Source organism: Schistocerca piceifrons, chromosome 10, assembly GCF_021461385.2.
Source record: "Schistocerca piceifrons isolate TAMUIC-IGC-003096 chromosome 10, iqSchPice1.1, whole genome shotgun sequence".
NCBI classification, from domain to species: domain Eukaryota; kingdom Metazoa; phylum Arthropoda; class Insecta; order Orthoptera; family Acrididae; genus Schistocerca; species Schistocerca piceifrons.
The window spans coordinates 44,195,550-44,215,044 of NC_060147.1; the positions used below are offsets into that span (position 1 = coordinate 44,195,550).

At 45.2% G+C, this 19,495-nt stretch overlaps 1 protein-coding gene across 1 annotated transcript in view; it reads left to right on the forward strand.

The window, feature by feature from the left end:
* The window catches only part of LOC124718676 (C3 and PZP-like alpha-2-macroglobulin domain-containing protein 8), an 852,528-nt gene that overhangs the window by 529,804 nt on the left and 303,229 nt on the right, over positions 1-19,495 (forward strand). The window contains exons 5-6 of the mRNA XM_047244301.1: positions 12,711-12,836; positions 17,264-17,661. Of these exons, the coding sequence (XP_047100257.1) occupies positions 12,711-12,836; positions 17,264-17,661 (524 nt within the window). The remainder of the gene's footprint in view (positions 1-12,710; positions 12,837-17,263; positions 17,662-19,495) is intronic.

Sequence of the window (19,495 nt, forward strand, 5' to 3'; positions counted from 1 at the left end):
TGAGTACTGCTCCAGTGTTTGGGATCCGTACCATGTCGTACTGAAGGAGGACATCGAAGCAACTCTACATCTACATAGGAGACCGCATATAGGACGTGGTGCGACCTGTTCTTGAGTACTGCTCCAGTGTTTGGGATCCGTACCATGTCGTACTGAAGGAGGACATCGAAGCAACTCTACATCTACATAGGAGACCGCATATAGGACGTGGTGCGACCTGTTCTTGAGTACTGCTCCAGTGTTTGGGATCCGTACCAGGTCGGATGAAGGAAGCAATTCTACATCTACATGGATACTCTGCAAATCACAGTTAAGTGCCTGGCAGAGGGTTTACCAAACTAACTTGGCAATTCTCTATTATTCCAATCCTGTATAGCGCGCTGAAAGAACGAACTTTCCATGCGAGCTCTGATTTCCCTTACTTTACCATGGTGATCGTTTCTCCCTTTGTACACTATGTGATGAAAAGTATCCGGGCACCACCCCTCCCTCCCCCCCCCACCGAAACATAAATTTTTCATATTAGGTGCACTGTGCTGCCACTTACTGCCAGGTATTCCGTACTAGCTACCTCAGTAGTCATTAGAAAACGTGAGAGAGCAGAACGCGGCGCTCCCCCGAACTCACGGACTTCGAACATGGTCAGGTGATTGGGTGATACTTGTGTCATACGTCTGTATGCGAATTTCCACACTCCTAAACATCCATAGGTGCACTATTCGCGATGTGATAGTGAAGTGGAAACGTGAAGCGACAAGTATAGCACAAAAGTGGACAGGCCGACCTCTTATGTTGACTGACAGAGACCGCAGACAGTTGAAGAGGGTTGTAATGTGTAATAGGCAGACATCTATCCTGAGCATCACACAGGAATTCCAAACTGCATCAGAATCCACTGCAAGTACTACGACAGTTAGCCGGGAGATGAGAAAACTTGGATTTCATGGTCGAGCGACTGCTCATAAGCCATGCAACACGTCGGCAAATTCCAAACGAAGCCTCGCTTGGTGTAAGGAGCGTAAACACTGGACGATTGAACAGTGGAAAAACGTTGTGTGGAGTGACGAATCGCGGTACACAATGTGGCGATCCGATGGGAGGGTGCGAGTGTGACGAATGGCCGGTGAACGTCATCTGCCAGCGAGTATATTGCCAAGAGAAAAACTCGGCGGCAGTGGTGTTATGGTGTGGTCGTGTTTTTCATGGAGGGGGGCTTGCACACCTTGTTGTTTTGAGTGACACTATCACAGCACAGACCTATATTGATGTTTTAAGCACCTTATTGCTTCTCATTGTTGAACAGTAATTCGGGAATGGCGATTGCATCTTTCCATACCCTCGATCACCTGTTCAGAGTGCACCGCCTGTGGCGGAGTGGTTACACGACAACAACATCCCTTTAATGGACTGGCCTGCACAGAGTCCTGACCTGAATCCTATAGGGCACCTCTGGGATGTATTGGAACGCCGACTGCGTGCCAGGCCTCACCGGGCGACATTGATACCTTTCCTCAGTGCAACACTCCGTGAAGAATGGGTTGCCATTTCCCAAGAAACCTTCCACCACCTGACTGAACGTATGCCTGCGAGAGTGGAAGCTGTCAACAAAGTTAAGGGTGGGCCAAATCCATACTCCCGGGTTCGATTCCCGACCGGGTAGGGGATTTTTTCCGCGGGGGAGTGCGAGTTTGTGTTGTTCTCATCATTTCATCACCATTCATGAAAGTGACGAGATTGGACTAAGAAAAGATTGGGGATTTGTAAGGAAGCTGATAACCGCGCAGTTCAGACCCCCACAAATCAAACATCACCATCATCATCACATGACAACACTTTCTATGTGTTCCTTCCAAATTAAGTTGTTCATAATGGTAATTACTAAGTATTTAGTTCAATTTACGGCCTTTACATTTGACTGATTTATCGTGTAACACCGGAAATCACTTCTGTTTTACTCGATGACTTTCCGTCAGTTACTACGAAATGTGACCTCTCAGACAGGAAATCGCAAATCCAGTCACATAACTGCGACGATGTTCCATAAGCACCCAATTTTACTGCGAGCCACTTGTGTGGTACAGTGTCACAAGCCTTCCTGAGATCCAGGAATACGGAATCGATCTGAAATACCTTGACAATAGCACTCAGCACTTAATGTGAATAAAGAGGTAGTTGTGTTTCACAAGAACGATGTTATCTGAACCGATGTTGACTGTGTGTCAATAGACCGTTTCTGTGTAGATTCGTTATGCAGACTGTTGGCAGTGTAACAAGGTGATGTGTTTTCTCTCTCTCTCTCTCTCTCTCTCTCTCTCTCTCTGTTCTTCTCAGTCTCTCTCTCTCTTTTATACCGAATCCGACCGTGGCATAATTAATGTGTCAGTGGATCTCTGGTGGCTTCTTTCATTGTTGTTAATACACAACTAGCCATTAAAATTGCTCAACTAAGAAGAAATGCAGATGATAAACGGATCTGTACCCAGAACAACCACCTCTGGCCGTAATAACGGCCTTGATACGCCTGGGCATTGAGTCAAACAGGGCTTGGATGGCGTGTACAGGTACAGCTGCCCATTCAGCTTCAACACGACACCACAGTTCATCAAGAGTAGTGACTGGCGTATTGTGACGAGCCAGTTGCTCGGTCACCATTAACCAGACGTTTGCAATTGGTGAGAGATCTGGAGAATGTGCTGGCCAGGGCAGCAGTCGAACATTTTCTGTATCCAGGAAGGCCCGTACAGGACCTGCAACATGCGGTCGTGTATTATCCAGCTGAAAGGTAGGGTTTCACAGGGATCGAACAAAGGGTAGAGCCACGGGTCGTAACACATCTGAAATGTAACAAGCACTGTTCAAAGTGCCGTCAATGCGAACAAGAGGTGACCGAGACGTGTAACCAATGGCACCCCATACCATCACGCCAGGCGATACGCCAGTATGGCGATGACGAATACACGCTTCCAATGTGCGTTCACCGCGATGTCGCCATACACGGATGCCACCGTCATGATGCTGTAAACAGAACCTGGATTCATCCGAAAAAATGATTTGCCATTCGTGCATCCAGGTTCGTCGTTGAGTACACCATCGCAGGCGCTCCTGTCTGTGATACAACGTCAAGGGTAACCGCAGCCACGGTCTCCGAGCTGATAGTCCATGCTGCTGCAAACGTCGTCGAACTGTTGGTGCAGATGGTTGTTGTCTTGCAAACGTCCCCATCTGTTGACTCAGGGATCGAGACATGGCTGCACGATCCGTTACAGCCATGCGGATAAGATACCTGTCATCTCGACTGCTAGTGACACGAGGCCGTTGGGATCCAGCACGGCGTTCCGCATGACCCTATTGAACCCAACGATTCTGTATTCTGCTAACCGTCATTGGATCTCGACTAACGCCATCAGCAATGTCGCGATTCGATAAAGCGCAATCACAATAGGCTACAATCCGACTTTTATCGAAGTCGGAAACGTGATGGTACGCATTTCTCCTCCTTACACGAGGCATCACAACAACGTTTCACCAGGCAACGCCGGTCAACTGCTGTTTGCGTATGAGAAATTGGTGGAAAACTTTCCTCATGTCAGCACGTTGTAGGTGTCGCCACCGGCGCCAACTTTCTGTGAATGCTCTGAAAAGCTAATCATTTGCATATCACAACATCTACTTGCTGTCGGTTAAATTTCGCGTCTGTGGCACGTCGTCTTCGTGGTGTAGCAATTTTTATGGCCTGTAGTGTAGTTGAAAAGTACTCCGCTGCGTAATCGGTTTTTGACACAGGTCTAGCCGTTACAGAAACACCGTTTATGGGGGTGGGAATTCAGGCGCTACCTGATGCGGGATGTGCGTGTGTGTGTGTGTGTGTGTGCGTGCGTGTGCGGCCGTTCAATTAGGCAGAGTGCTTTGCCGCTGGCCAAGGCTGCGGCCGCTGGTCTGCCGTGAGCTCACGAAGCAGCGTCTGTCCATCCATCTCTGTCGCCGTGGGCTCAGCACGACGCGTCACCCTGAAGCGGACGCCGGCCCACAAGCGGTTCATCCGCCGCCCATAGCCCTTCCGCTTATCCTCACACGCCAGCCACGCAAGCGTAACGCCGGCCTCACACCGGACGTGAATGCGAGGAGCTCTTCCTATATTCAGCTCCGCACTGTCGCCTGATAAACAAAGTAAGAGCCTACGGAATATGAGACCAGCTGTGTGGCTGGATTGAAGACTTTTTAGCAAACAGAACACGCCATGTTGTTCTCAATGGAGAGACGTCTACAGACGTTAAAGTAACCTCTGGCGTGCCACAGGGGAGTGTTATGGGACCATTGCTTTTCACAATATATACACTACTAGCCATTAAAATTGTTACACCACGAAGATGACGTGCTACAGACGCGAAATTTAACCCACAGGAAGAAGATGCTGTGATATGCAAATGATCAGAATTTCAGAGCATTCACACAAGGTTGGCGCCGGTGGCGACACCTACAACGTGCTGACATGATGAAAGTTTCCAACCGATTTCTCATACACAAACTGCAGTTGACCGGCGTTGCCTGGTGAAACGTTGTTGTGATGCCTCGTATAAGGAGGAGAAATGTGTACCACCACGTTTAGGACTTTGATAAAGGTCGGATTGTAGCCTATCGCGATTGCGGTTTATCGTATCGCGACATTGCTGCTCGCGTTGGTCGAGATCCCATGACTGTTAGCAGAATATGGAATCGCTGGGTACAGGAGGGTAATACGGAACGCCGTGCTGGATGCCAACGGCCTCGTATCACTAGCAGTCGAGATGACAGGCATCTTATCCGCATGGCTGTAACGGATCGTGCAGCCATCTCTCGATCCCTGAGTCAACAGATGGGGACGTTTGCAAGACAACAACCATCTGCACGAACAGTTCGACGACGTTTGAAGCAGCATGGACTATCAGCTCGGAGACCGTGGCTGCGCTTACCCTTGACGCTGTATCACAGACAGGAGCGCCTGCGATGGTGTACTCAACGACGAACCTGGTTGCACGAATGAAAAAACGTCGTTTTTTCGGATGAATCCAGGTTCTGATTACAGCATCATGACGGTCGCATCCGTGTTTGGCGAGATCGCGGTGAATGCACATTGGAAGCGTGTATTCGTCATCGCCATACTGTCGTATCACCCGGCGTGATGGTATGGGCTGCCATTGGTTACACGTCTCGGTCACCTCTTGTTCGCATTGACGGCGCTTTCAACAGTGGACGTTACATTTCAGATGTGTTACACCCCGTTGCTCTAACCTTCATTCGCTACCTGCAAAACCCTACATTTCAGCAGGACAATGCACGACCGCATGTTGCAGGTCCTGTACGTGCCTTTCTGGATACAGAAAACGTTCGACTGCTGCCCTGACCAGCACATTCTCCAGATCTCTCACCAACTGAAAACGTCTCGTCAATGGTGGCCGAGCAACTGGCTCGTGACAATACACCAGTCACTACTCTTGATGAACTGTGTTATCGTGTCCAACCTGCATGCGCAACTATACCTGTACACGCCATCCAAGCTCTGTTTGACTCAATCCTCAAGCGTATCAAGGCCGTTATTACGGCCAGAGGTGGTTGTTGTGGGTACTGATTTCTCAACATTTATGCACCCAAATTGCGTGAAAATGCAATCACATGTCAGTTCTAGTATAATATATTTGTCCAATGAATACCGGTTTATCATCTGCATTTCTTCTTGGTGCAGCAATTTTAATGGCCAATAGCGTATAAATTGTAGTGTTAGCAGAAGAGCCAACACTGTTTTTCTATAGGAGGCCGAAATGCACGCGTTTCATTACACGCTGACTGGCGTGAGGTCTGGAACAGGACAATATCTTGAGAATTGCAAATAAAGTACGTAGATGATGTAATACTTAACTTTAATCCACAATTGTAGAACATTTCTCGTTACGGTACATGCTTCATAATATTATCAACTGAATACGGCGCCTTGCTAGGTCGTAGCAAATGTAGCTGAAGGCTATGCTAACTATCGTCTCGGCAAATGAGAGCGTAGTTGTCAGTGAACCTTTGCTATGAACGTCGGCTGTACAACTGGGGCGAGTGCCAGTACATCTCTCTAGACCTGCCGTGTGGCGGCGCTCGGTCTGCAATTACTGACAGTGGCGACACGCGGGTCCGTCGTATACTAGCGGACCGCGGCCGATTTAAAAGCTACCACCTAGCAAGTGTGGTGTCTGGTGGTGACACCACATAAATGACCTAGTAGATAGTGTCGGAAGTTCCATGCAGCTTTTCGCGGATGATGCTGTACTATACAGAGAAGTTGCAGCATTAGAAAATTGCAGCGAAATGCAGGAAGATCTGCAGCGGATAGGCACTTGGTGCAGGTAGTGGCAACTGACCCTTAACGTAGACAAATGTAATTTATTGCGTATACCTAGAAAGAAGGATCCTTTATTGTATGATTATATGATAGCGGAACAAACACTGGTAGTAGTTACTTCTGTAAAATATCTCGGAATAGGCGTACGCAACGATTTCAAGTGGAATGATCATATAAAATTAATTGTTGGTAAGGCGGGTGCCGGGTTGAGATTCGTTGGGAGAGTCCTTAGAAAATGTAGTCCATCGACAAAGGAGGTGGCTTACAAAACACTCGTTCGAATTATGGTTGAGTATTGCTCATCAGTGTGGGATTCGTACCAGGTCGGGTTGACAGAGGAGATAGAGAAGATCCAAAGAAGAGCGACGCGTTTCGTCACAGGGTTATTTGGTAACCGTGATAGCGTTACGGAGATGTTTAGCAAACTGAAGTGGCAGACTCTGCAAGAGAGGCGCTCTGCATCGCGGTGTTGCTTGCTGTCCATGTTTCGAGAGGGTGCGTTTCTGGATGAGGTATCGAATATATTGCTTCCCCCTACTTATACCTCCTGAGGAGGTCACGAATGTAAAATTGGAGAGATTCGAGCGCGCACGGAGGCTTTCCGGCAGTCGTTCTTCCCACGAACCATACGCGAGTGGAACAGGAAAGGGAGGTAATGACAGTGGCGCGTAAAGTGCCCTCCGCGACACACCGTTGGGTGGCTTGCGTAGATGTAGATGTAGGTGTGGTAGAAATCTTAATTTGGACGACACTGTCTGTTGAGCGCAGCAATCTGGTGTTTGGTTAAAACGACTGTCAAGATCGCAATAACATTTGTTTATTATGACACGGCTTACCGTGCAGCCATCCTCAGATTCTCTTGAGCACATTTTAGTTATTATGTTCCTGAACGCCCTTACATCTCCGACTACCTGACTCCACAAAGACTTTGGGGAACATAACAACTAAAATCGTTAAACGCCAAAAAGGAAAAAAAAATACGTGTCCAGCGCAGTTGTTAGATCAGTTATTGCTGCTGCAATGACAGGCTGTCTAGATTTATGTGAGTTTGAACGTGGTGTTATAGTCGCCGAACGAGCGATCGACACAGCATTTCCGAAGAAGCGGTGAAGTGTGGATTTCCCCGTACGACCGTTTCACGAGTGTCTCGTGATTATCAGAAATCCGGTAAAACATCAAGTCTCCGACATCGCTGCGGCTAGAGGAAAATTCTTCAAGAATGGGACCAACGACGACTGAATAGAATCGTTCAAAGTGACAGAAGTGCAACCCTTCCGCACATTGCAGCAGATATCAATGCAGGGCCATCAACAGGTGTCAGCGTGCGAACTATTCAACAGAACATCATCGGTACGGGCTATCGGAGCCGAAGGCCCAATCGTGTACTCTTGATGACTGCGCGATGCACAGCTTTACACCTCGACTGGGCCCGGAAACAGCGACACTGCACTGTTGATGACCGTAAACGTGTTGCCTGGTCGGACGAGTCTCGATCCAAATTGTATCGAGCGGATGGACGTGTATAGGTATGGACACAATCTCTTGACTCCATGGACCCTACAGTTCAGCACAGGACTGTTCAAGTTGGTGCAGGCTTTGTAATGGTGTGGGGCGTGTGCAGTTGGAGTGATATGGGACCGTTGAGACGTCTAGATACGACTCTGACAGGTTACAAGTACGTAAGCATCCTGTCTGATCACCTCAACGCATTTGTGTCCACTGTGCATACTGACGGCCTTGGGCAATTCCAGCAGAACAATGCGACACCCCACACGTCCAGAACTGCTACAGAGTGGCTCCAGGAAGATTCTTCTGAGTTTAAACACTTCCGCTGGCCACCAATCTCCCCAGACATGAACATTATTGAGCATATCTAGGATGCCTTGGAACCTGCTGTTGAGAAGAGATCTCCACCACTTCAGATTTTCTGCGATTTTCGGCAGAGGGCATTTGAGTACCGTGCCAACTACCTGCAAATAATTGCGCATGCATGATATCCGCGTCTGCACTTTCTTCGCGCACGTGTTCGGTTTACAGGGGCCTCAACTTGAGGATACCGTCAGTCGTACCAGCAAAATTCAGCCACCTGAAAATGTAAAATGTCGGATAGTTGCTCCAAGGAAGTATTGTGGAATTTGCACATCGTTATCCGGCGCTAAACCCGTGAACACTATTTACAACATATCAGCCGGGGAAACTTCAAGTGTCACAAAAGTGTCCCTGCTGTTTGTGTTTCAAAAGATCCGCATGTAGATAACGATATAGTCTCCATGTTGTACAGTATTTAACAATCATTGACTGAGCGTTGCTGGTGAATTAAATAAAAACTTAGTTTCTACAGAGAATCGTACAAATCCCTTGGAAAAAGCCTTTCTGAGATTGATGTCTGAAATACTTCTGTGCGATACTGACTGGGGGAGACTGGGTCAATAATTGAATCATTGAAGACTAAGGACTCTCATGGACATGATGGAGTGCCTAGCAGAATATTAAAGTCTGTGCTGCATATGTTAGCCCAGTAGATAGCCTTTTTTGTAATTTTTCCTTTAAGATTGGTTAGTTTCCTGAACGATCAAAGTACTCAGAATTAAACCCACATTATAAAAAGGGAGAAAGGGATAATGTAGGCAATTTTAGACCCATTTATATGCCATTAGTGTTTGCTAAAGGTGTTGACAAGACTGTGTATGTGGGGATAATTGATCATTTTATATCACATAATTTGCTATGAAATGTACAATTTGGCTTTAGAAGTGGTTTAACAACTGAAAATATTCTCTTTTCTCTGTGAGGTACTGGATGGGCTAAACAAAAGATTTCAAACGCTGGACATATTTCTTGATTTAACTGATGTGTTTTATTCTGTTGATTACAAAATATTGCTCCAGAAGACTGGCCATTATGGAATACAGGGAGCAGCTCATAATTGTTTTACCTCTCACTTTAATAACAAGCAACAAAAGGTCATTATACACAGTGTTGAGAATGGCTGTGATGTGGGCTCTGAGTGCGGTGCAGTCAAATGGGTGGGTGCCCCAGGGATCAGTGTTGGGGCCACTCTGTTCCTTATCTGTATAAATGATATGCACTCTAATATTACAGGTAACTCTAACATATTTCTGTTTGCTGATGACACTAGCCTAGGAGTAAAGGACGTTCTGTACAACATTGGCTCTGTTTCCAGTAGTGTGGTTCATGACATAAGTTCATGGCTTGAAGAAAATAAACTGACACTAAATCACAGTAAGACTCAGTTTCTACACTTTCCAACACACAATTTAACACATTGGCATATGATTATTGAAACTGAACGGTTGAAATTTCTGGATGTTCAGATAGATAGTAAACTGTCGTGGAAAGCCCATTTCACAATCTTGTTCAAAGACCTAATGCTGCCATTTTTGCTATTCAAACGGTATCTGAAGTAAGTGATAGTTCGACACGAAAAGTAGTCTACTTTGCTTATTTTGGTTCGCTTATAACGTATGGTGTTATATATTGGGGAAACTCTTCCCATTCTCAAAGGATATCTTTGGCACAGAAACAGGCGATTCGGGCAATAAGTGGTGTAAGTTCGCGAATCTCTTGTGACCCCTATTCATTAGTCTGGGTATTCTGACATTGGCCTCTCAATATACATATACTTTACTGTCGTTTCTTGTTAACAATATCAGCTCATTCCCAAGAATTAGCATCTTTCACTCAGTTACTAGAAAGCAGAAATCCAATCAGCAATTGGATCGCACTTCCTTGACTTTTGTGCAGAAAGGTGTGCGTTATACTGCTACACCCATCTGCAATAAGCTACCACTTGAATTCAAAAATCTGAGCATAAATCCACGCGCTTTCAAATCGAAACTGAAGAGTTTCTTCTTGGGTCACTCCTATTCTGTTGAGGAGTTCCTTGAAAAATTAAACTGATTCCTGTGTTATGAGGGTCACTCCAAACTATTTTTTTAATCCATCTTTTATTCTACATGTTTGAAAGTTTTACAGAGTGTAGATACATTCTTTAGGAACAATATTTTCACTTCTCCACGTAATTTACATCCCTCTCAACTGTCTTACACCATCTTAGAACCAGCGCCTGTATACCCGCACGGTAAAATTCTGGACCAACCTGTTGGAGTCACTGTTTGGCAACGTGCACAAGGGAGTCATCAGTTGCAAACCTTGTTCCACGAGGAGAATCTTTCAGTTTCCCGAAGAGATGATAGTTACATGGAGCCAGGTCAGGACTGTAAGGCGGGTGTTTCAGTGTTGTCCATCCGAGTTTTCTGATCGCTTCCACGGTTTTTTGACTGACATGTGGCCGTGCATTGTCGTGCAACAGCAAAACATCCTGCTTTTGCAGATGTCGTCGAACACGACACAGTCGAGCTTGTCCCTTCTCCTTATCAGTGTTTTCCACATATTCCTTTCCTCTCCGATTCTGCGTAGAACCTCCTCATTCCTTACCTTATCAGTCCACCTAATTTTCAACATTCGTCTATAGCACCACATCTCAAATGCTTCGATTCTGTTCTGTTCCGGTTTTCCCACAGTCCATGTTTCACTACCATACAATGCTGTACTCCAGACGTACATCCTCAGAAATGGAACCGAGTTTCATCACCTGTCACAATTCTTCCAAGAAATTCATCTCCACCAATCTCGTACTGTTCCAAAAGTTCGCTGCATACCGTTTTTCTTGTTTCTTTGTGAGCCACTGTCAACATCCTGGGAACATACCTGGCACAAACCTTTTTCAACACCAACACTTTCAGTATTCTGCAAACAGTTCCTTCCCCTATTCCAACGTAGCGTGACAATTCGTTCACTGTGATGCGTCTGTCAGCAGTCACCAATTCGTTAACTCTCTGCACATTGTCTGGAGTGTGTGCAGAACGAGGCCTGCCGCTGCGAGGACAATCGTCAATATTGCCGTGCCCGCTTTCATCACATAACCTGCTTGCCCACCGACTAACTGTACTGCGATCGGCAGCAGCACCTCCTTACACCTTTTTCAACCTCTTGAGGATGATTCCCACTGTCTCGTTTTCACAGCACACTGACAGCACGTTGCTTCTAACGAACGTCAAGTGTAGCAGCCATCTTGAAGACATGCTGTGACGGCGCCACTCACGGGAGCAGGTTGAACTAAGTTTGAAGGCGAAGGATGTATCTACACACTGTAAAACTTTCACACATGCAGATTGAAAACTGTATTTTTACAAAAATAGGAAAAATGACTGCCTATATGCCTCTGTACGAGCCCTGATCTCTCTTATCTTATCTTTGTCGTCTTTGCGCTAAATATAAGTTGGCGGCAGTAAAATTGTACTGCAGTCAGCTTCAAATGCTGGTTCTCTAAATTTCCTCAGTAGCGATTCACGAAAAGAGCGCCTCCTTTCCTCCAGAGACTCCCACCCGAGTTCCTGAAGCATTTCCGTGACACTCGCGTGATGATCAAACCTACCAGTAACAAATCTAGCAGCCCGCCTCTGAATTGATTCTATGTCCTCCCTCAATCCGACCTGATAGGGATCCCAAACGCTCGAGCAGTACTCAAGAATAGGTCATATTTGTGTTTTATAAGCGGTCTCCTTTACAGATGAACCACATCTTCCCAAAATTCTACCAATGAACCGAAGACGACTATCCGTCTTCCCCACAACTGCCATTACATGCTTGTCCCACTTCATATCGCTCTGCAGTGTTACGTCCAAATATTTAATCGACGTGGCTGTGTCAAGCGCTACACTACTAATGGAGTATTCAAACATTTTGGGATCCTTTTTCCTATTCATCTGCATTAATTTACATTTATCTATATTTAGAGTTAGCTACCATTCTTTACACCAGTCACAAATCCTGTCCAAGTCATCTTGTATCCTCCTACAGTCACTCAACGACGACACCTTCCCGTACACCACAGAATCATCAGCAAACAGCCGCACATTGCTATCCACCCTATCCAAAAGATCATTTATGTTGATAGAAAACAACAGCGGACCTACCACACTTCCCTGTGGCACACCAGATGATACCCTCACCTCCGATGAACACTCACCCTCGAGGACAACGTACTGGGTTGTATTACTTAAGAAGTCTTCGATCCACTCACATATTTGGGAACCAATCCCATATGCTCGTACCTTAGTTAGGAGTCTTCAGTGGCCCACAGAGTCAAAAGCTTTCCGGAAGTCAAGGAATATGGCATCCGCCTGATACCCTTCATCTATGGTTCACAAGATATGCTCTTTGTCCTGAGCTGCTAGTGTCGATGCTGGGCAAGTACGTCCACAGTTGGCACATACGTTTGCAACTGTGTGTGACTGTATTGTGATGCTTTTACTTTTTGCTGCAGTGCACTTCTGGGTGCTGGCGCTGGACCAATCACTGCGACTTCCCTCCGGAGCGGCGGGCAGCGTCTGCGTCAGGGACCCCGCCAGAAACTGCGTGGCGCGGTGGCCGCAAGTCAGCCTCGGACACGGTGAGTGCTTCCCTTTCTATCTCCTGTCACCACCTCGTCACTGGATCTCGACATAGTAGTGCCACAATTGTCAAGCAGTTCACAGACAGTCAGCAATATTGAGCAATAATATCGTACAGTACTGAGGCACAATTAAGTGGAGGGTACCTCAGGGATCAGTGACTGGACCAATACTATTTCTCAACCTGCGAAATGGTCACGAATAAAATAGTGACCCGAAATAGAATATTTCCTTTACGTCTGTGGTCACAAATTTTTTCTCATCAAACTACCTTTTTCGGTATATAATGATCATCTTCATATCTGTTTTATAAAAACATGTCCTGGATCTCGACTTAGTAGTGCCACAGTTACCAAGCAGACCACAGACATTCAGCAATATCAGGCAATAATATCGTACAGTACTGAGGCACAATTAAGTGGAGAGTACCTCAGGGATCAGTGCCTGTACCAAGACTATTTCTCAAGCTGCAGAATGGGCGCGAATAAAATAGCGACCCGAAATTGAATGTATTTCCTTTACTTTAAGTCTGTGGTCACAATTTTTTTTGTCATCAAACTGCTGGTTTCGGTCTATAATGATGATCTTCAGTTCTGTTTTATAAAAAAACATGTCCTAATGTACTGCAGCCATAGTCCAATCGTCCAGTGTTAAACACAAAGCGCCATAATCGTCGGGATTACGGAAGTGACCGATTCCACCCATGTGAATCATGACGTCATCAGTATGGCGGAAATGGCTCCAATATCGCGCTTATGATGTCACTACATACATGAGAAAAAAAATACGAAAACACCTATAAATAAGACAATAACATCTCCCTCCAAAAATACAATCAAACTAGCGGAACAACCTCGAGAAATTGGGGGTTTTAGGTAGCCGACAAGCTAAATATAACAGTAAAAAAAACACACCAGATCCCAAAACACACAAAACGAACAAAAAAAAATTACAAAATCTACAGGAATCGGACACTTTCCTTGACCTATATAGGTCAACCGCAGCTGATGATACCAAAACACGAACGCCTACAGCAAAAACTACGAATACTGGAATGATAAATTTCCCTTGACCACAACTGACGATACCAAAACATCAATACGTACATATAAAACTATACGAAAATGCTAATCGGTCATTTCCCTTGACCTATATAGGTCAACCACAACTATTGATACGAAAAAACCAACACTTACAACTACGAAAAACAGAACCAAATCCGCAACACCTCAAAAATTCAAAAGTCAAATATCCCTACTTAATTTACAACATATTCGATACACAATAAATGCACAAAACATTACAACTCGAGAAAAATAGACCTAAAAAAACTTTTACTTACGACCAGCAAATTTCGGGGCTGCAAAGTAGGTCGGCCATCCCAAACACACACACACACACACACACACACACACACACACACACAAAGAGGGCGTCATCAAACACACACACATGCAAGAGACATCTGCATATGCTGCTGGCAAGATGACTCTTGCATATGCTGTTATTTACATATAGGATGATTCACGAAGATATACAAATATTTTAATATGATATTCTACAAGTTAAACTAAGGGAAAAAGTTCATATAAATATAGGTCCGCAAATGTTTAATTACAGAGTCACTGCTAACAAAAGATTTTATCTGAAATTTAGCAACTTCAAAAAAAATGGTTCAAATGGCTGTGAGCACTATGCGACTCGACTTCTGAGGTCATCAGTCGCCTAGAACTTAGAACTAATTAAACTCAACTAACCTAAGGACATCACACACGTCCATGCCCGGGGCAGGATTCGAACCTGCGACTGTAGCGGGCACGCGGTTCCAGACTGAAGCGCCTTTAACCGCACGGCCACACCGGCCGGCGATAGCAACTTCGCTAATACGAGTATGAAGCCATCACAAAACTGTATGAGGTTAAACTAAGGCCCGATTTCCATTTATTATGTTGTTATTTATCTGGTGAATCTAATGAAACATGTTCCAGACGTGTACCTGCAGTAGTTAGTACAACAGTTACTATGTGGTTTCACTCAAGTACACTGTTGTTATTACGTTCTTCCACTGAACAATACAGAAAACCAACTCGTTTCAGGGTTAGGAAACGACTGAAACAGTTCACTAGCGGTTGTGAACGATGACGTGAACGTTTCTACATTCTTACTGGAAAGTAAACAAATTTACTTGCATAATAATCTTTTCTTCTCTGGATTTACCGGAATACTACTGCAGATACACATATTTTATTCGATTCACCAGACCAGTAACAACGAAAAAATGGAAATTGTGCTCTACTTTAAGCTCTTACAGTTTTGCGATGGCTTCGTATTAGCGAAGTTTCTAAATTTCAGGCAGAATCTTTCATTAGCTTTAACTCCGTAACTAAACATTTGCAGACCTATGTCTATATGAACTTTTTCCTTTAGTTTTACTTCTAGAATAACATATTAAAATATTTGCTTACCTTCATGAATCACCCTATATATTTTATGATGCTGGTGCTGATTTCGTGTTTAACATTTGACGATGCCACTATAGTTCCGGTACATTAGGACATGTTTTTATAAAACAGATCTGAAGATGGTCATTAGAGGCCGAAACCGGTACTCTGATTACACAAATATTTGTAACCATAGACGTAAAGTAAAGGAAATTTATTAAAACTCTTTCTTATACGGAATGATTCAGCTGCCCCTAGCGATCTGGTTTTATACATCCCTCAGTTCTGTTTCTGGCCTTAGTAAACCACGTTAGAGGTTTTGAAATTCTCTCGCTCGCTACAGATATAAAAAATGAAAGGAATGAACAGGATCCTTTTCCAACAGATTTAATGTAGTTAAAATTTGTACTGGAATATGTTTTCGGTTTTCGAGTTATTCATGAGTTATTCAAACGTATCCCGCCTCCCACACTCAGCTTCCACGGTCAGGATTTCTAGCATCGCTGTTCACGGCACGCCCTTCAATCACTGTACAAAAGTTTGCGACTGCACAACATTTCCCACGTTCGACCTGTTTTGGCAGACAAGTTTCGTCTTTGTAGTTTTTTCGTTTGACGCTTATTTCGTGAGATATTTGGCCCGGTCACGATCAAATAGATATATTAAGTACAAATGCATATACCCTCATTTGTTTAAACTTGTTCAAACCAATGCAAATTCCACAAATAAAAATACTCCTTTTTTAAAAATAAGGTTTATTTAAAAAAATGGTTGAAATGACTCTGAGCACTATGGGACTTAACATGTATGGTCATCAGTCCCCTGGAACTTAGAACTACTTAAACCTAACTAACCTAAGGACATCACACAACACCCAGTCATCACGAGGCAGAGAAAATCCCTGACCCCGCCGGGAATCGAATTATTTCATCATCATCATCATTATTTAAGACTGATTGTGCCTTTCAGCGTTCAGTCTGGAGCATAGCCCCACTTATAAAATTCCTCCATGATCCCCTATTCTGTGCTAACATTGGTGCCTCTTCTGATGTTAAACCTATTACTTCAAAATCATTCTTAACCGAATCCAGGTACCTTCTCCTTGGTCTGCCCCGATTCCTCCTACCCTCTACTGCTTCTCCCATGCGTGTAACATGACCCCACCATCTAAGCCTGTTCGCCCTGACTGCTACATCTATAGAGTTCATTCCCAGTTTTTCTTTGATTTCCTCATTGTGGACACCCTTCTGCCATTGTTCCCATCTACTAGTACCTGCAATCATCCTAGCTACTTTCATATCCGTAACCTCAACCTCATTGATAAGGTAACCTGAGTCCACCCAGCTTTCGCTCCCATACAACAAAGTTGGTCGAAAGATTGAACGGTGCACAGATAACTTGGTACTGACTTCCTTCTTGCAGAAGAGAGTAGATCGAAGCTGAGCGCTCACTGCATTAGCTTTGCTACACCTCGCTTCCAGTTCTTTCACTATGTTGCCATCCTGTGAGAATATGCATCCTAAGTACTTGAAACCGTCCACCTGTTCTAACTTTGTTCCTCCTATTTGGCACTCCATCCGTTCATATTTCTTTCCCACTGACATTACTTTCGTTTTGGAGATGCAAATCTTCATACCATAGTCCTTACATTTCTGATCTAGCTCTGAAATATTACTTTGCAAACATTCAATCGAATCTGCCATCACAACTAAGTCATCCGCATATGCAAGACTGCTTATTTTGTGTTCATTATCAATTCGATGATATTATGATACATAATATCATAATATCATCGAATTATTTAAAAAACGAAAAATTTTGGCACTGCTGTTGTGTCTCATTGACATCTTTGTTTATTTTTTAATTGGTTATTAGCCACAAATAATAAATACTTGTTATATCGAAAAACAATCAAATACAGAAACATCGGAACTAAAATACATGTAACGGTTTTAAGCGCCCTGTTTTTGCCATCCCGATTGCAGGCGTGCTGAGCTTCTCGCTACCGCTGTCGGGGGCGGCGCCCACGGGCACGTGGCACCTCCACCTGGAGGCGGACGACCGCCGTCTCTCCGGCTGGGGGGCGGCGGCCGCCTTCAACGTCAGCCTGCCGCAGCAGGAGGCAGCCGGGGGCGGCGGGGGCGGCGGTGCCGGGGGCGGCACAGCCAGGCCACTGGGCACGCCGGCCTCGCCCTGGCTGGGAGCCGGGGGCGGCGGAGGCGACGAGGGCGGCGGGGGTGTCGGGGGCGGAGGTCGCGGCGAGGCGACGCAGGCGTCGGCGCCGGAGGACGAGGTGGCGATGGCGGAGGAGCACTTCGTGGAGCTGCGCTTCGGGCGCGCCGTCCGCAGGCTGTACAAGCCGGGCCTGCCGTTCGTCGGCAAGGTGAGTGGCAGCCACCCTCTGCCACGCACTGCATTCTGCCGCTGCTGGCATCCTTCCTGTGCAGTCTCATAAACTGACGGTGAACATCTTCTTATGGGGAACCATCACCAACCTCACCTCACATTTTAAGGCGAAAAATCATACATGCAGCACATCAGCCGATGGAGGCTACAAAAAATTGCTTTGCCAGAGAAGTCTGTAGACTCCAGTTCCTTTAAATATAAACTGAACTGCTGAAGAAACTAGTACGAGAATCCGTATTCAAATACAGAGACACGTAAGCAGGCAGAATACGGCGCTGCGCCTATGTAAGGCAACAAGTGTCTGGCGCAGCTGTTGGATCGCTTACTGCTCCTACAGTGGCAGGTTAACAAGATTTCAGTGGGTTTCAACGTAGTGTTGTAGTCAGCTCACGAGCAATGGGACACAGCATCTCCGAGATAGTGATGAAGTGGGGATTTTCCCGTACGACCATTTCACGAGTGTACTGTGAGTCTGCATGTCAGCAGGGGACTGTTCAAGCTGGTGGAGGCTCTGTAGTGGCGTAGGGCGTGTGCAGTTAGAGTGATATGGGACTCCTGGTACGTCTACATACGACTCTGACAGGTAACACGTACGTAAGCATCCTGCCTAATCACTTGCATCCATTCATGTCCATTGTGCACTCCGACGGACTTGGCCAATTCCAGCAGGACAATGCGACCTTCCGCACGTCCAGAATTGCTACAGAGTGGCTAGAGAAACACCGTTTCGAGTTTAAACACTTTCGCTGGCTACCAAACTCCTCAAACATGAACATGAACTGTTCAGAAGAGATCTCCACCACTCGTACTCTCACGGGTTTATGGACAGCCATGCAGGAGTGATAGTGTCAGTTTCCTGTGGAATGATTTCAAAGAGGTACTATCGACAGCAGTTGAGAGATATATCCCACATAAATTAATAAGTGATGTACTGATCCCCCATGGTACACAAAACGGGTCAGATCGTTGTTGCAGAAGAAACGAAAAAAGCATGCCAAATTTAAAAGAACGTAAAATCTCCAAGATTGGCAGAGTTTTACAGAACGAAATATAGCACGTACCTCAATGGCAGATGCTTTTAATAATTTCCACAACGAAATTCTATCTCGAAAACTGGCAGTAAACCCAAAGAGATTCTGGTCATACATAAAGCACACCAGTGGCAAGACGCAATCAATACCTCCACTGCGCGATAACAACGGTGAAGTCACTGATGACAGTGCAACCAAAGCAGAGTTATTAATCACGGTTTTCCGAAACTCCTTTACCAAACAAGACGAAGTAAATATTCCTGAATTCCAATCAAGAACAACTGCCAAGATGAGAAACATAGAAGTAGATATCCACGGTGTAACGAAGCAGCTTAAATCACTTAATAAAGGCAAGGCCTCCGGTCCAGATTGTACACCAGTGAGGTTCCTCTCAGAGTATGCTGATAAAATAGCTCCATATTTAACAATTATATACAACCACTCGCTCACAGAAAGATCCGTACCTAAAGCTTGGAAAATTGCTCAAGTCACACCAATACCCAAAAAGGGAAGTACGAGTAATCCGCTGAATTACAGGCCTATATCACTAAAATCGATTTGCTGTAGGGTTTTGGAATATGTAGTGTACTCGAACATTATGAAGTACCTCGGAGAAAACGATTTATTGACACATAATCGGCACGGTTTCAGAAAATATCGTTCTTGTGAAACAGAACTAGCTCTTTATCCTCATGAAGTAATGAGTTCTATCGACAGGGGATGTCAAATTGATTCCATATTTTTAGATTTCCAGAAGGCTTTCGACACCGTTCCTCACAA